This window comes from Xiphophorus maculatus, chromosome 4 (genome assembly GCF_002775205.1).
Source record: "Xiphophorus maculatus strain JP 163 A chromosome 4, X_maculatus-5.0-male, whole genome shotgun sequence".
NCBI classification, from domain to species: Eukaryota; Metazoa; Chordata; class Actinopteri; order Cyprinodontiformes; family Poeciliidae; genus Xiphophorus; species Xiphophorus maculatus.
In genome coordinates, this window is record NC_036446.1 from 6234540 (window position 1) to 6250224 (window position 15685).

Consider the following 15685-nt stretch of genomic DNA (forward strand, 5'->3'; position numbering starts at 1 on the left):
GCGCATGATGACACAAATCTCTTGCGTGTTTATTAGAGAGATGAAAGGATAAAAGCTGCTGCAAGGACACAAGCTGTCAGTCTGTGGCACACTGTGTTGTTTATGGCCACATGCGTCCCTCAGAGAGACACAGAGAACTTCAACAACTGAAATTAACCCTCCAGTACAGGTTTGTTTTTTGTTTTGGCATAAGTTTGTTTGTACATTTTTAGATGGTAGGATATTACATGTTCTATGTATTGAAGGTTTCAAAGAAATTTGAAATAAGGAGATGCAGTAGAACAGTACTAAAAACTGCAGGCTGAGAGCATACTAACAATAGTTGCTTGCTTGGTTACATTGCTATTCTTTTGAGGTGAATAATTCACGTAAGGGCAGCTACAATATTTTTCATTAAAAGGTGTATGCAGAAAGAGGTGTAAGACAACATTTCCAGTTCTTCTTTAAAAATGTCTGATGTGCTGTATGATACGTCTAAAAATGTAGATGCCTTTATTTGCCTGCATGTGGTCTGTGTGCCGTTTCATGTGCAAAAAAGCCCCTAATACCACTAACATAAAATCTGTGTAGGCCAACTTTCAAGAGTAAGTAGCCTTCTCCTCCATGGCCGAGTGTTTGGAAGTACCCCTAATCTTTCTCACACCTGTCATGCTCGTGCCGAGCTATAAATACTGGGACCGTGAGAGGATCCACCAGGTGTCACTGTAACAGCTCCATATTGATAACTTCATGAGAGGAAGCAAGGACCACAAAAATAACACTGAGAAACAGAAATATTAGTGAAGACAGGATTCGATTTCTCTTTAATCTTCAAAAGACAACCTATGTTTTTATTTTTTTTTTAGTCCTGGAATAAATTAGGATAAAGCTGTTGTTTGACAATTAAAAAGTAATTTTAATTGCAACAGAAAATTGGTCTATGGAGATAATTAACTTTATATTTAAAAACTGAATTAATTTCCACCTAGTTCTTGGTTTGGATGCTCTAAGTGCTGTCAATAATTGTGTTTCATTTAATTTAATGTCGTAAACATATGTTGCGTTTATTACAACATATGTTTATTGCATGTATAGATTCCTTTTAACTCTAGCTTTCTTTCCTCAGTCTTTAAAAGCATGCAAAATGTAAAATATTCTAAATGTTTTTTGTAAGTTACAGCAGTTTAAAGGTGTAACTCCTTTAACTGAATTAATCTGTTGTTTCCTTCCACAGGACATCTGCCCTTTTTTAATCAAGACAATGACGTCTCACCAGTTCTGATATGCAAGTCTGCAGATTGAACTGCACGGCTGCATCTGCGGGATTTGTTCCAGTCAAATGTAACATGTTGACATCTCTGAATGGTTGGCAGCTCATCTCCAAACCAAAACTTGCTTTCCTGTTTGAGAGTGCTTCTTTTTCCAAAGTAAACTGAATTCAACCAAACAACATGGAATGAAGCACTAATGTCATATCAAAAGGACTTGATCTGCATTTGGGAGAGCAGGACCATTTGAATGCCTCACTGAGGCATCCAAACTGTCAAACCTGCCGCGTCCAGGTTGATGTTTCTCTGTGGTGGGATTGAGGGAGAGCTGCAGCCTTGGATCCACAGTGGAACCACAATCCACCTGGGCACCCAGCCTATGGGTCGGAGATGCTCCATGCCAGCAACTACTCCCTTGTGTTGTTGATTCAGCTCAGTCTGCTCTCTTTTGACCTGTTTGTCAACTCCTTCAGTGAACTGCTAAGGACAGAACCTGCAGTCCAGTTGGTGCTTTTCATGTGAGTCAAACTTTTTTTTAAGGTTTCAGCAGGGTAGAAGTAAGAGTAAAACAGACCACTTATATTGACACCAGAATGAGAACTTTGTCCTTGTTGTTCTTATGGCTGACAGTTACATAAATATATTTCCTTTCCACAGCATGCAGGACATTTGCATCTTATTTAACCTGATCATCATTCTGCTGATGTTATTCAACACCTACGTGTTCCAGGTTGGCCTGGTTGCCATACTGCTGGAGCGATTTAGAGCCCTGATAATGCTCTCCGCTCTCTACCTGACCTTCAGTATCATACTCCATTCCTGGCTTATGGTAAAAACACAAACAAATGTGTACAACAACATAAAAATAAATACAAGTTTGATACATGTTTTCTTTTTGTTTTATCAAGAAAATCTTCTGAAGAAATCCTGTATAAAAGACTATTTAGAACGAACAAAAACACATAAAGAGCAAAAACCGAATTTTTGATTTCGGGAAAAGAAAAGACAGCTGATCATTTGATCTTTCATCACAATTTTTTTATCTGTTATGATTGATACAAGTGCAGCATGGCTTTACATGTATTGCAGGTTAACTAAAGGAATGGCATTAATTATGTTTTCTTACACATTGATTTCAGAATCTGCGCTGGCTAAACACAAACCGATTTATCTGGACAGATGGTCTTCAGGTGCTGTTTGTGTTTCAAAGATCTGGTAAGATCATTTAATTTCTACATCTTAAAAATGTTATCCAAACATATTAGTCTAATGTCAAATTGAAATTATAGGGACTTGCAAAAGTATTTGCTCTGTTTGAACATTTTCAAATGTTTTGATTTTACAACCCAGTGTCTTCAAAGTGTTTTTTGTACTTGCTTTGACAGACCAATGCAAGTTGCTTTGCAATTGTAAGCAAAACTTAAATATATGTCACTTCGTAATGTATTTATTCAGCTTCTTTTACTCTGAAATCTCTGAGCAAAATCATATCCAACTGGAAGAAAAAAACACTAATTACAGCTCGTAAAATAAGAATTAAACTTATCATAAGTTGTGTTAGTAAAAACACAACTGTAAATATATTTCTGAAGATGCCAGTGACATAAAATTCTCTCCAGATGGTGGTATCAACTCATACATTCACATGCAAAGAAATCAAACCACAGTGTAATAAGGTGGTATTATAGAGAGGAAAATTATTGAACATAAGAAGAAAAAAAGGTGTAAAAAGGCAAAACAGTACATTACAAAACAGTCATGTTCATTTAGTACAAGATAATATAATCTTGTTCAATCCCAAATGGAAAGAATTGAAGCTAGGAAGAATGGATCTCAATCACATCTGAGCAATATGTGTGACTAGTTTCTTCATGCATGAGCTTTTTTTTCAGGCAAAAACAAAAGCTTTTGCCTGAAGTATTAAATAAATTTCATGATCAATCTTTTTTTCCTATGTATTTTTTAAATTACTGTGAGAGACACCAAATGTATTAGTTTCTGTTAACATTATACTTATGAACATCTATAGCTTGATTTCTTTGCATTCTTGGACTGGAGCTATTATTTATGACAAATTGTGGGAATTTCATGCCAGTTGCACCTTCAGAAATATACTGACATAGCGAATTACTATGTATTCAGTCCCTATTGTACCTGTTATATTTTGCAAAGAAAAATGTGACAAATCTTTGGTCTTTATAAAGTTGGTAGAGACATCCAAAAGTATTCCAGTTGTAATTATAGAGAAAGACTTATGGCACTAAGAGGGGGGTGGGAACTTTGTGCTGGTTTGTTATTTCAGAGCTCCAAAAATACATATGAAATACTAAGTATGAAAAGATTTAATATAATACAAGGCACTGTCCTTAAACATTAATAGAATCATTTATCCACCTTTTAAAATACCATTTACCTCATACAAATAAGTAAACATGGATGGTTTTGCATATTTTAAAGCATTCTTGTTTTTGACTCTACCCTTGTCTCTGGATGTCTGGTAAAATTAACAATTCCAATTAAAGATTATTATAGAATTATGCCTCTGATGATTATAAAAAAGTGCTCAAATTGCATCATCGATATGTTTGGAGAAGTTTTATAGTAAGTATACTACCTTCTTAACCTTGTTTGTTTTCCATCTGTGTAGCTTCTGTGTTGTACTACTACTTCTACAAGCGGACCGCAGAGTATCTGGGGGACCCTCGTCTGTATGAGGATTCACCATGGCTGAGAGAAGTGTTTGTTCGGTCCAGGCAGTGATCTGCAGAGGAATCTACAGAATGATACCAAAAGCCATAGCTCTAGTGGCACAGTAAAGAAATTACCCATGAATGATGCTGAAAAGTTTTAATCTCAACAAACTCTGGCTGTTTTAATTCACCTTTTTTTTAGGTTGAGGAAAAGATTATTTGGCATCTTTTTAGAATTTAGGAAATAACTAATTCACAAACTGGAAGAAAACACAAATGAAAGCCTGAAATGTATTTATTGAAACATGAGAAAATGTTCAACATGACAGCCCAAAAATATAATCCATTTGACATCTTCTTTCTCTGGAGAATTGTGCCAAATTTTAAGGTATTTCAGGGATGTATTGAAATTGTAAAATTACTCACTAAACAGTGTAGAAATATCTTGTAAAACTTATCATATTCAGTATGTTATATGCTACTTACACAATAGCTTTATGTCAGAACATATCACAACATAACTTTAAATGCTATCCTAATGTTTATGACCATGTATAATCACATATTGCATTGTAATTTTCACATTTCTTTTATACATGTTTGCAGAATTACAGAATCTCAGATGTACAAACCAGATAACTGATTTTTGCAAAAATAAATTTCATTAAACAATGCTACTTTTTATTTTCTGAAACTACATTTTTTTGTTGCAGTCCTTTGAAAAAACTAAATAGTTTTATATGAATTTAAGACTATTTGTGCTGCTCTGAGTTGAATTTTTATGGCTTGATCAGCCCCCTTTTTGACACATTCATTTGTTTTATTTCAAGACGCAATAAAAATGCAATAAAATTTCATCTGAAATATATGCCTAATGCGGTGCTGTCTTCATAAAATGTGTTAGGTTAAACAATTTCAACCTGTGCTTGAGCACTTGCATTGAAGCATGATGCCAGTTTACTCATCCGAGTCTGATGCTTCGCTTCACTGATCTCTTCAATCAGGGACGAGTCCTGCAGGTCAAACTATGAATTAAGAAGAAAAAAAAGAGTTTGAAACACTGTTTTTTTGTTTGTCTGTTACAAAAAATGCTATGCAAATGTTCTGGGTAACTATGCTATGAAGGGCAACAGTTTCTGTGTATTCACACAATTAACTTGGAAAGATAACTGAAGAAGTCTAGAAAAATTATCTGAACATCAGAAACACCTGACACAATGTTCACAAGTAAATAGATTAGAATAGGATATACTTTATTGATCCTCAAAGGGAAATTGCTTAGTTGTTGTCAGGATTGTGTGGTGTGTTAGTGTGTGTTAATAAATCTACTCATTAACATACTGAAATAGCTAATTGTAAGTCATTAAAAGCATTAACAGAAGATCTTCATGAAAAAACTCACTTACACTGATTGCATTTTTATAATATTCATCCCCCTCTTCTAGTCGCCCAGACTGAAAAAAAGTCAAAGTATATGATTAATGCAGCTGTAGACAGTAAGGGTTAAGGTAAAAACATTTATTTTCAATTCAAACTATAATAGTGGACTACAGGACATACGTACTGTATTTTTTTGTCGTTTAGAATTAAACTAAGATTTTTTTAAATGAACTAATTTAAGTCTTTCAAAGTCCGTTTCCAGCTTTACAACAAACCCCATCCACTATTTTGAGTTATTTCTGACTTGAGCTTCAGGGTCATGCAAGCTTTGCCCCCATGTTAGTGTAAGAAAATGTTTTTGTTAAGTACAAAAAAAATATAAAAAATTTGTCCAAAAACATTCTGGTATATTCTGTCCTGCAAACCCTCCACAGAGGTAGGACCAGAACTGAAACTGATTGTGGATTTAAAGCGTAGTAATCACTCACCTTAAGGCTGATTAAAGACAGGTAAGCCCACACCTCTGCATTTGCTGAGTTCAAAAGAGTGGCCACAGCTACAGCTTCCTCAGCAACACACAGCTCCCCCAACTACACAAAAACAAACCAAGGCTTGAATTTTTTCACTGTCAACAAGACTCTTATTTTCCTAGGAATAAGAGCGTATGTCTATTTGACAGAACATAAATAAAATTTTCCTAAATTGGGTGTGTTTATCTCCACTGTCACCAGCTCTTCTAAACAGAATGTAACACTTCATAATATATCATTTTAAACCTGTTCAATATAGAAAATCTTCATGAAACTAATTTATAAGCTTAAGAAAATTTAACTAAAAGCACTTTTTCATTATTACCAATGTGAACTTTTACCCTGTAGCAGGCTTTGCCAAGGCCCAACCAGGTCAGGCACGATGGGGACTGCTCACATGCCTGCAGGAAGACTTCTTTGGCTTGCATAAACTGAAGAATAAATATCATAAACATAGAGTTAGTGACAAAAAAGAGAAATATTTTTTGAAACATGTTAAAAAAATATGCAAAACTGTTTTATTTCAGAGTTGTGGAGAAAAATTTAATCTTATATCTCACTTACAGCTCATGTCAAAATGCAATTACCGACATCTAACCTTTTCCTCAAGAATATAGATAGCTCCCAGGCGAAGGAGAACGATGTTAGTGTCTGAAGGTGGTTCTGGAAAGACCATGCTCCACTCATAACTCTCCCGGGCTTCAGTAAATGCGCCTTGCAGGTAGTGGCAGTGACCTTTCAAGGCCCAAGCATCTGGGTTCTGATCATACCATGGACAATTATTTTAAGGTTAGCTGTCTGTAGATGTGTTTGTCTAAAACCTTGAAAACATTTGTGCTAGATTATGGCATAAAATAATGAATAAAATATGGTTGTTTTCTTATCAGAAGAAAATTTATAACCCTACAAATGTCATTTGCTGTTAAATAAGAAAGCAGAATCCATAGCTTAAATCCCATTTTCCAACTTAAAAATACATGTTTTTCAGTTTTTCTGAATAATGTTACCTTAACTTTAGATTGAAATCTTAAGAAATCAAAGTTAAAAAGGTGTAGATTACATTAATATTATATTTATGGAATATAATATTAATGTATATTAATACATTAGCCTCCATTTCTCCATTAGAGAAATGGAGGCTTAAGTGTACATCTAAATGTACAACATTTGCACAAAAATAACTGCAGAACTGCAGTTATTTGTTGAAGGAGAATTCTTTTATTGCTTAAAAGGGCCATGATATTACCCAAACATATTTTGTAGCTGATCCAATCTTAAAATTGAAAGGTTTAAAGTTTTTTGCTGAGAACAACAAAGCAGTAAAATTGAATTTTACAACTGGAGAAGAAATACTTTGTGCACCAAAGGGTGATATTTCACCTTTTTATTGAGTTCACACATTTCTAAACATGTTCCACTTTAAAAGGAAAAGGTTAAAAGGGACTTTTAAAGAATTGTGGTACATCTCAGACAGTTCAGGAGTACGTAACATCATATAAAACACTGTGATGTGCAATTTATTTCTTAAGATTTATGTTAAATCTAAAATAAAAGAGAAGGAGTCACTAAAATAGACTATTACAGAAACTACATGGAAACTACATAATAGTGGTCTTTTTGTCTTAAATCAATAGAAAGAAAATGTGGACGTACCTGACTGTTGTAAAACAATGCTTCTTTCAGGTTGTCAATAGCACTGCTGTAGTCACCTTTGAGCAGCTGGAACTGGGCTAGGCTATAATAGTAGGGAACACTGCAACCTCCTTTAGAACCCAGCAGCTCTTGGGTCAAAGCGTATTCTGCCATCTACCAAAAGAGCACAGTTAGTTCTAAAACTATTTATTTCATCTTGTTGATTTTTACAGCTCAGAATGTGAGTATCCAAATTTATATGTATTGAATGATGCAGTGTTTGCAATAGAATAATATATCAATCTAATTTTTTGGACTTTCCATTATGTTTCAACACAACACAAACACTGTTACTGCTATGACTCAGAGAGGACAAATGATTTGACGGTATTTAAACAATTGGACCCTCTAGGTGTGGGATCATACACTGCTAAATCAAACAGGTATGAATACCTGTAGGGCATTGTTCTGCAACAAGAACTTCACTGTTTGTGTGAAAATGGAAGAAGTGAGTTTAGTTGGAGTTGCTGATCTGTCACTATGAGATGAGGTCTCTCCGCTTTCCTCCATGTCGTGGTCTGGGAACTCAGGGTCTGTCAGAAAAACGCCATTAGTCTTAAATCCGCTGTTATGTGTGGCTTATATTTTACCTTGTGCCTGGATGCTTGCTGTAATGTTACACCTCACCGTGCTCAGCCATTGGAGGTGGTGCAGGATTATCTGTCTCATGCTCATCCTGCTGGGCCTTCACTTCCTCAGTGTTGTCATCTGCATGTGCCCTGTTTGCTTCCTCTTCCCCAAGAATCTTTTTGGCCTCTAGAAATGCTCTTTCAGGCAGGAAGGCTTCGTTTAGACTTAAATGGAGCAAACCTAGAAGGCAGATCCCAACAGAAATGTAAAGTTTCAATATTTACAGTGTGTACATTACCCCTGCTTTTAATTTCGATTTGTTAAAAGTTAAGTAAAGATGGATATAATTTTCTTAAGAATGATATTTGCACTAGACATTTGTAATTTCTGGACTGTACACCTCAATGTTGCTGATTTTAAAATCTGTGTGTCATTGTAATTTATTTGAGCTGTTGTTTGCAGCATTTCTGTAAACATTGTCATGTAGAAATTGTATGCATCTTCTGTGTAAGAATTGCTTAATTTCAAAATATAATTGTTGTAGAGTACCCTCAACATTCTACATATCTAAATGTTTTATTTCAGTAGTATAATCTCACACTGAACATAAAAACTGCAACATTTTTATTAAAATGTCCTATATTTTTGCAAACATCCTGATGTACATCCTGATGTACATTGAATTCAATGAGAAAGTGTGTCCAAACTTTTGGTCTGTATTGTATGTAGATCCTCCATAACATATAACAGTGGTACAAAGGTCTGCCACTTTTTTCACTTTGACTCTACAGTGCACTGACTTAAAGACAATACATTTATCTCAACCAATAAGCAATGCTTCCATTGGAAAGTTCAAATCTTTAGGAATTTATCACAAAAACAAATAAAAACCTCTACTTTCTACTATCAATGTAAGTATATAGGTCTAAGCAAATGCATTTAAGAAAATAGCAGACAGAGCACAGATCATTCAAATATTGTTGTAGATCACTAGACTTCACCCCACTGTGGAAAATATGAGCACCAATGGTCCCCACATTGGTGAAGAATCCTGATTGTGAACTGACCCATCAGTGTCCAGGCCTCCACACTGGGTGGTTCTAGGCTGGTGGCTCGCTCCAAGAAGGTCAGAGCTTCATTGTAACGTTCAAACAACACTGCCACAACCCCACACATCATCAAGCTGGACAAATAAGCAAAAACAGAAACAAACTATTCTACCAACTATACAGCAACAACAAAGGTTGATGATTTTCTGCAGTTTTTTTAAGACTTGATCATCAAAGAGAGAAACATTTACACATATTACTAACTATACAAACCTAACTAATTAAAACGTAATTTTGCTTAGATAAATTCATAATCTGCAGCATAAATGAAGCACTTCTAACCTGGGCTGATGTGTTTGCTGGGTGGATACAGCATCATGGTAACACTCTTTAGCTTTCATGTAGTCCCCGATCAACATGTACAGGCTTCCCCACTCAAACTTGTACAAAGGTTCATCAGGGTGCCTCACCACTAACTTCCAGTAAAAAAAACACAGATGCCAGTTACTCTGCCAGTCAGATTCATCAGCTTCCTTCACTGCTGTGTCTAATATCATAGATATATTTTTCCCTAGTTTTGTACCTCTTGGTAGTACTGAACCGCCTGTTGATAATTGCTTGTAAGTTGTGCCTCTTTAGCAAAATGTCTCAGCTGACTAGATTCCAACTTAATTCCATCAGTGCAGTCTTCTGCCACATCACTGGAATAAATCTGCAGAGGAGATGAAGATAAAGATCACTAAAAAATCCAAACAATATCCTTAAACAAATGATGGCGATGGTAATACCTTGTTGAGAGCCACATGCATTTCATCCACTAGGTAGACATAAAGCTTGCTGACAAATTCTTTCACCTCTTGAGGATCAGTGAGAGGCTTGGACCGCTGCATTTTGTCACGTACAATCTTTACCACTGCTAGCTATAAGCCATAAACACACAAATATATTTATTGAATTTGATGAATGAAGATCCTTCACAAAAATAACAAAACAAAAACATTTTATTAATACATATATCATAGATTCAGCCCAAAAAATCATTTTAAACTTCAAACCTTGATCTGCTCTTTGAAGGTGAAGTATCTTCCAGAGACATTAAGACCTCCCATCACCTCAGCCAAAATTTGCTCTTTGCTAAGGCTTTCCTGCAGCTCGCTATTTGCTCCAAATAATTCGGCAAACTGTTCAGAGACAGCAGCCACTGCATTGCCTACTTGGGTGTGAAAGTCCACCACGGCCTACAAGAGCACACATCAGAGACAAGAAATCTGAGAATGAGAAACCTTTCCTGACTGCAAGGCATACTGTAGGCATATTTTTAATGAAATGTATCTGGGTTTCTCACCTTTTCTGCTCTGCTAGGACCAGCTGGACGTTTGGGTTTGGGGGGGATCAGTGCCTTCACCCTGCAGGATTTGGAAACACTTCTTTTAAGTTCATATTCAGAAATGAACAAAAAGAAAGACAGATAAGGAAGTAAACCGACATCTTACCAGATGTTTCCTCTAATTGCATAACCAACATGCAACCAAATTGACTCTATCATTACCAGAGTTGTTGGTAACTCATTAGATTACGCCAATGATCCTCAAAGGTGTCATGATGGATATTTTTTTAATGTTTTGACAGTAGAACTAATGCATAGTCTTTCAGTATTACCACTTGGACTTCTTTCTGCATTACACATTCGTAAAATCTTCATTTCCATGGTAACCGGATGAGCCATGACAGGTAAAAGTGATTCCTCATGTGCAAATACACAATTACAGCAGCTGTCTGAGTAATTATGATCTCTGTATAAGTGAGAATATACTGAGAGAGATGGGGGGAAAGGAACAGAAATAAACATATTACTATTGCAGTGATTTTTTTTCTCCATGTGGTGAATGAGTTTTTATTAAATTATTTGGTTTCTTTGTTCAGATGAATTGTAATCATTATTATGTTTTTTGAAATATGGCACATCTTTTATTACTTCCATTTTTGAATACATAAAAGATGGTTGTCCAGTCAACTTGTGTGTCTTTACTTGTGTGCTTCTATATTTTGAGAAAACATATAAGCTAGCTCACATTTTTTGACAAAACAAAATGAAGAAAGTAAATAATAATAGCAAATTCTGACTCATCAAATAAAGTATGAGGTTTTTTTTCTTTATGCAGAAATAAAGTATAAAAGTGACCCACATTATTACACAATTACTGTGACTGTCTCAAGAAAATGAAAATCTTCTGAACCTTAGAAGTTATTAAACTTTTCTTATTTAATGTGTGTTAAGGTGTAAACTTTTCACAAGAGATGAGCTTACTGACATGGGGATTAATTGCAGTACTTAACTGTGTTAATGCATATTACCTTCGAGCCAGTTCCTCAGGGGATGGTTTTGGTACCAGTGGTCTATTCAAGGACATCTCAATAATAACATATGTTCTGGCTTCCAAGTACATCTGTCAATGACAACAAAGATAAAAGACTAAAGTAAAAATCCACAAAGCAAAAGTTTGAATGTTTCTCTGCTGCTCTAAGCTGCAACTAAAATCAAAGTGTGTAGCACAGCATACTTAATAACATCATGTTTTTGTCAGTGCTGCTGGAGCACCAAGCTGGCTTCATCAGAAACTTACATTTCCTTCTACATTGACTTTTGTCTCAGGCTCAAACCCACTTTCAGGAGTTTCATCAGATATGGTGGCCTTGGATGGAAGGACACTCTGCTGCCATATTAAAAAACTTCACATTGTTACATGTACAACAAAACATTTCTCATTGCAAATGTAAATTTAACTTTGCAGTAATAATTCATCCTTGACAATCAACACATTTCTGACCTTTTTAGACTGGTCCTTGACTCCCTTGCTGCCTGCATCATAGTTCTTTGTTCCTTTTTTGGGAGTTGCTACTGCTAAGCTTACTCGAGATTTGGCCTGGATAGTTGCTATTTTAGCCTGCTCCTTTAACACACTGGTTTTCCGCTTGGCCTATAAGTTTAAAATCAACACTAAGTTCATCTTAACAAGAAGTAAAAGAAGAAACCAGAAATAAATGTAAATAAGAAAGTAACGTTTTTAGTAAGCCCATTTCACAGACAAAACTATGACAAAGTGAAAATAACTATTGATATTAAACACCCATTTTTAAACGTAAGATAAAACACAGAGAAAATAAATATTAAGCAAAATTTAAGTAAGAAAGTTTACAAGTTCTTTTTGAATTCACAGAGTCAATTAAATGTATCTTTGGAGGAAGATTAATCCACAATCTTGGCACCACTTGCTGAAAGATTTGGCTTGCATATATATGGAAATATAATGCTTTATAGACAATATAAGTTCCAGCACTAGAAGCTATACAGATGAAAAAACAAAAAAAATGACTACTTTGACAGTGTTTTTGAGACCTTGTTCAGAAGTTCACTCTCATAGAAAGGATGAACAGTGTATGCTCCTCTGATGCGGGAGACTCCAGGGTACAACAACCGCCCCATGTCAACAAATGCCAAACCATGGAAGGGGATCTCTGGGTTCTCATCACCTAACTACAAACAGAGACAATTAAAACATTCATCTGCAGTTCAGCAGTAGTATGATTAACTGAACCTCTGCCACTTTGTTTGCCCCAAACAGATATCTCTTTAGCAGTACTAAAATATCAATAGCAAATGGAAAATATTTTTTTACCCTTGATAGTGGAACCAAAGTCCTCATTAATTCCACTGGCCACAGTCGGCTCTCTGTGATTTTTTCTTTCAATCTACAAATATAATCAAAATACCATTTTCAGTAGTTTGAAATAAATGTTTTAAAATTTATCTCAACCTAAACAGGTGTATTCCAATGAGCTTGTTTCAGAATATAAGACATTAATTTCTTAATTTGTTCACAATGTAGCACTATTTTTTCTCCATTTGAATCATGGAGCAAAATTTACTGTTTTCTAGAAACTGAATTTTGTTAAAAACCTAAGTTTACTTTAGTTTGGGGGAGAGATTATCTCTTTTGTTCTTAAGGATAAGGACAAATGTATTAGGATTTTAAACCAATTAAGGGTTAAAATGTCTCATTACTGACTTTCACTTTGCAAAAAAAAAGTTGAATGTCCAGCTGACCTGGAAGCTCCACTGGAATCCAGGAAGCATCGAATCTCTGTGTCCCAGCTCACTCTGTTCTTTGTAATTTCTGCCTCATCACGAAATGGCTGGTCCTGTATAAAAATTCAGGTCTTCAAATTTCCTTGTGTGTTCAAACCTTACTCTGATGGCCATAGCTAAGCTTGTTTCTACAATTGTTTAAAGGTACTAGTAAATGAAAATTCAAATGAAAAAATGCTATTTCAAGTCACACGTGGAACTTGTGTCTGTTGTTACCTCTAAACCAGTTAGCTCTCCATCCTCATGATCAATGGGCTCTGGTTGGCAAAATGACCCAGGTAAAAACTGATTCCCTGGTACCAATAAAGTCTGAAGGGGCCTCCTTTTCCGACGGCATTTGCCCTCCCTCTGCCCCCCTGGCTTCAGATGGCCTTCAGAAAACATCAGTACTTGATCATGCTAAGACACAGAGAGAGGGAAATATTCCCATATTTTAAAATTCATCATCACAGAACCATATAGATTTGTCATTTTGTACATTTTTAATGGAATAGCTGTAACACAACGTATTAGGATACAAAAGTAGAACTCACTTCTGCAGTTAGAGGAACCTCCAGGGCAGCGAAGTATGCGAAGGGGCTGTGAGCTGAGCCAGACGGCAGCGTCCATGTGTCAGGCAATGAATACGCTGTTTCCACAGTTACCTTCATGATGATACAGGTTGACAATTCGGCTTCAGTGAGCAGTGGTTCCGACACGCTGACACAAACATCCAGGGTTGGTTGCTAAATGGAATAAAATGATGCAGCAACCACTGTTTAGCATTTATAGACATATTTAGAAAGTAAAATACGATTGAATTTATATCCTGAGATTTGAAGTCCACCCTAAACAAAATATTTAACAACACTTTATCAAATACTGAAGACATACAATACTACTCAAGTCATGATGTACTATACATATAAAAGGAAGAATTAAAAAATCTATTGAATACAGAATTTGTATTTTTGCTTAAATAAATGTGGGACAATGTAAAGATTGAAATGTCTTAGTGACCTAATGCATGTTAAATTATCTGCTGACATCTTAAATGACAACAATATTATGAGTGTGATTAAACTGCAAACAGGTTTCTGTGTCGTCAGTATAATTGTTGAGTGAGTAACTAACCTTACGGTGGATGCCCTGTCGAGATTCTTTAATCGCAGGATGGACCATTGGATTGACTGGAACTGTACTTAAAAAGGTGCACTGACCTGAAGGACAACAGAGTCATTAAAACCTTGGAAGTCCTCCCTCCTCATTCTTCAAAATCAGTTTCTGTTTATTCCACCTACATCTGGTTCAAAGGAAGCCTCACTCTTTTGACATACCAGAGCAGAAATGTTTAAAAATTTCTTAGAGGAGAAACTGTACCTTGCAGTAGAGGGAAGAAGTCCACCACAGCTTGGCCCAGTATCGCTGTCTTCAGCTCACCTTTTTTCCCCTCATGCAGGACCTCCACCAGTGTAACTGATCACAAAATATAAAACTATTGCACTTGTAATTGCACATAAAACGAATTAAACACTACTGATGATGAGGCACATGGATGACATTAGGTGGTATATTTGATACATTAAGCTTACATGTGATTGCTTTCTGGAGAATTTCACTGAAAGCCTGGGCGTCATTTGGTGGGGTATAGCTGCAGGTAAAGTCGTAATCAATAGTGTGTTTCGCAGGGTTGGAATGTTTCTTTTCTGACTCCCCCAGGTTCACCTCTTCCACCGAAACCTGCAGGAAACTCTGCAAATTGTCCCCCTTCTTCCCTTGCTGAAAACAAAATCAACATATAACATAGCGTTTAAGAATATTCCTGCCGTTTGGGCAGTCGAGCAAGACGTACGGACAGACAGACAGATAGATAGTTGTGACTACAATTTAACCAAAGTTCAACGAACTTACTATGTTACGTCCACATTTTGCAGTTATCTGTATCGACACAATTGTTTTTATCGTCTCTTCAGATGTGCATACTGTTGACATTTTTAACGGAGATAAAGTTAACAAGCTAACGCTTTCAGTTAAGTTCTATCGCAGGCCGAATAAACACGTGTCCATGGCAACAGTGATTCAGCCAATGGTGGGTTCAAAGAGCCTCGGTTATCACACAACGATGTTGTGAGGTGAAAATCACAAGGTGTGAAAGTGGACTACAACAGTTTACAAAGTCGTTAATAGCCTATATTTTTACTGATCATCTTGGGGCAATGGTACTTTTTCCTCAAATAGAAAGACAAAAAGGGATTGTTGTAATTTTTTTTTTCATTTTAGAGAAAAAGTATTAGTAAAACTACTTTTACTACTTTTACTAAAAGCTACAAAGAGTTTTGCCATCTTAGATTTTGTAATTAAGCTAACGTGACAGCAGGTGTCACTGTTTCTCAATCCGACT

General features: G+C 35.8%; 2 protein-coding genes across 4 annotated transcripts; one reads left to right on the top strand and one right to left on the bottom strand.

Annotated features, from left to right (window-relative positions):
* Nucleotides 1-91: 91 nt before the first annotated feature.
* On the top strand, nt 92-4014 carry LOC102222702 (transmembrane protein 138-like). Its single transcript, XM_005805536.2, has 5 exons — nt 92-169; nt 1214-1765; nt 1905-2076; nt 2387-2462; nt 3895-4014. Exons 2-5 carry the CDS (start codon nt 1638-1640, stop codon nt 4005-4007), a joined length of 489 nt encoding a protein of 162 aa, XP_005805593.1. The 5' UTR covers nt 92-169; nt 1214-1637; the 3' UTR covers nt 4008-4014.
* cfap70 (cilia and flagella associated protein 70) lies at nt 4006-15335 on the bottom strand. 3 transcript variants are annotated; one of them, XM_023331908.1, is made up of 26 exons: nt 15196-15335; nt 14877-15063; nt 14665-14760; nt 14419-14504; nt 13839-14030; nt 13522-13704; nt 13264-13358; nt 12836-12908; nt 12556-12693; nt 11987-12136; nt 11783-11869; nt 11514-11605; nt 10504-10564; nt 10214-10396; nt 9947-10078; nt 9742-9870; nt 9501-9634; nt 9177-9292; nt 8167-8349; nt 7933-8072; nt 7501-7653; nt 6446-6607; nt 6189-6278; nt 5806-5907; nt 5344-5391; nt 4006-4962 (listed from the first exon to the last, which is right to left on the bottom strand). In XM_023331908.1, the coding sequence occupies exons 1-26, from the start codon at nt 15274-15276 to the stop codon at nt 4843-4845; spliced, it is 3213 nt and encodes a 1070-aa protein (XP_023187676.1). In that variant the 5' UTR covers nt 15277-15335; the 3' UTR covers nt 4006-4842. The 3 variants fall into 3 exon arrangements, with proteins under 3 accessions (XP_023187676.1, XP_014326690.1, XP_023187677.1); XM_014471204.2 differs by having other exon boundaries at nt 4007-4962; nt 11783-11872; XM_023331909.1 differs by lacking the exon at nt 11987-12136 and having other exon boundaries at nt 4007-4962; nt 11783-11872.
* Between the last annotated feature and the right edge of the window lie 350 nt (nt 15336-15685).

Excerpts from the sequence above, each read along its gene's own strand:
- LOC102222702 (XM_005805536.2), top strand. The coding sequence starts at position 1,638 with ATGCTCCATGCCAGCAACTACTCCCTTGTGTTGTTGATTCAGCTCAGT. Across the intron at positions 2,077-2,386 it reads TACTCCATTCCTGGCTTATG|AATCTGCGCTGGCTAAACAC; the intron begins GTAAAAACACAA and ends CATTGATTTCAG. Across the intron at positions 2,463-3,894 it reads GTTTGTGTTTCAAAGATCTG|CTTCTGTGTTGTACTACTAC; the intron begins GTAAGATCATTT and ends CCATCTGTGTAG.
- cfap70 (XM_014471204.2), bottom strand. The coding sequence starts at position 15,276 with ATGTCAACAGTATGCACATCTGAAGAGACGATAAAAACAATTGTGTCG. Across the intron at positions 13,705-13,838 it reads AGGTTCCTCTAACTGCAGAA|CATGATCAAGTACTGATGTT; the intron begins GTGAGTTCTACT and ends TCTGTGTCTTAG. Across the intron at positions 12,694-12,835 it reads CTTTGGTTCCACTATCAAGG|TTAGGTGATGAGAACCCAGA; the intron begins GTAAAAAAATAT and ends CTCTGTTTGTAG.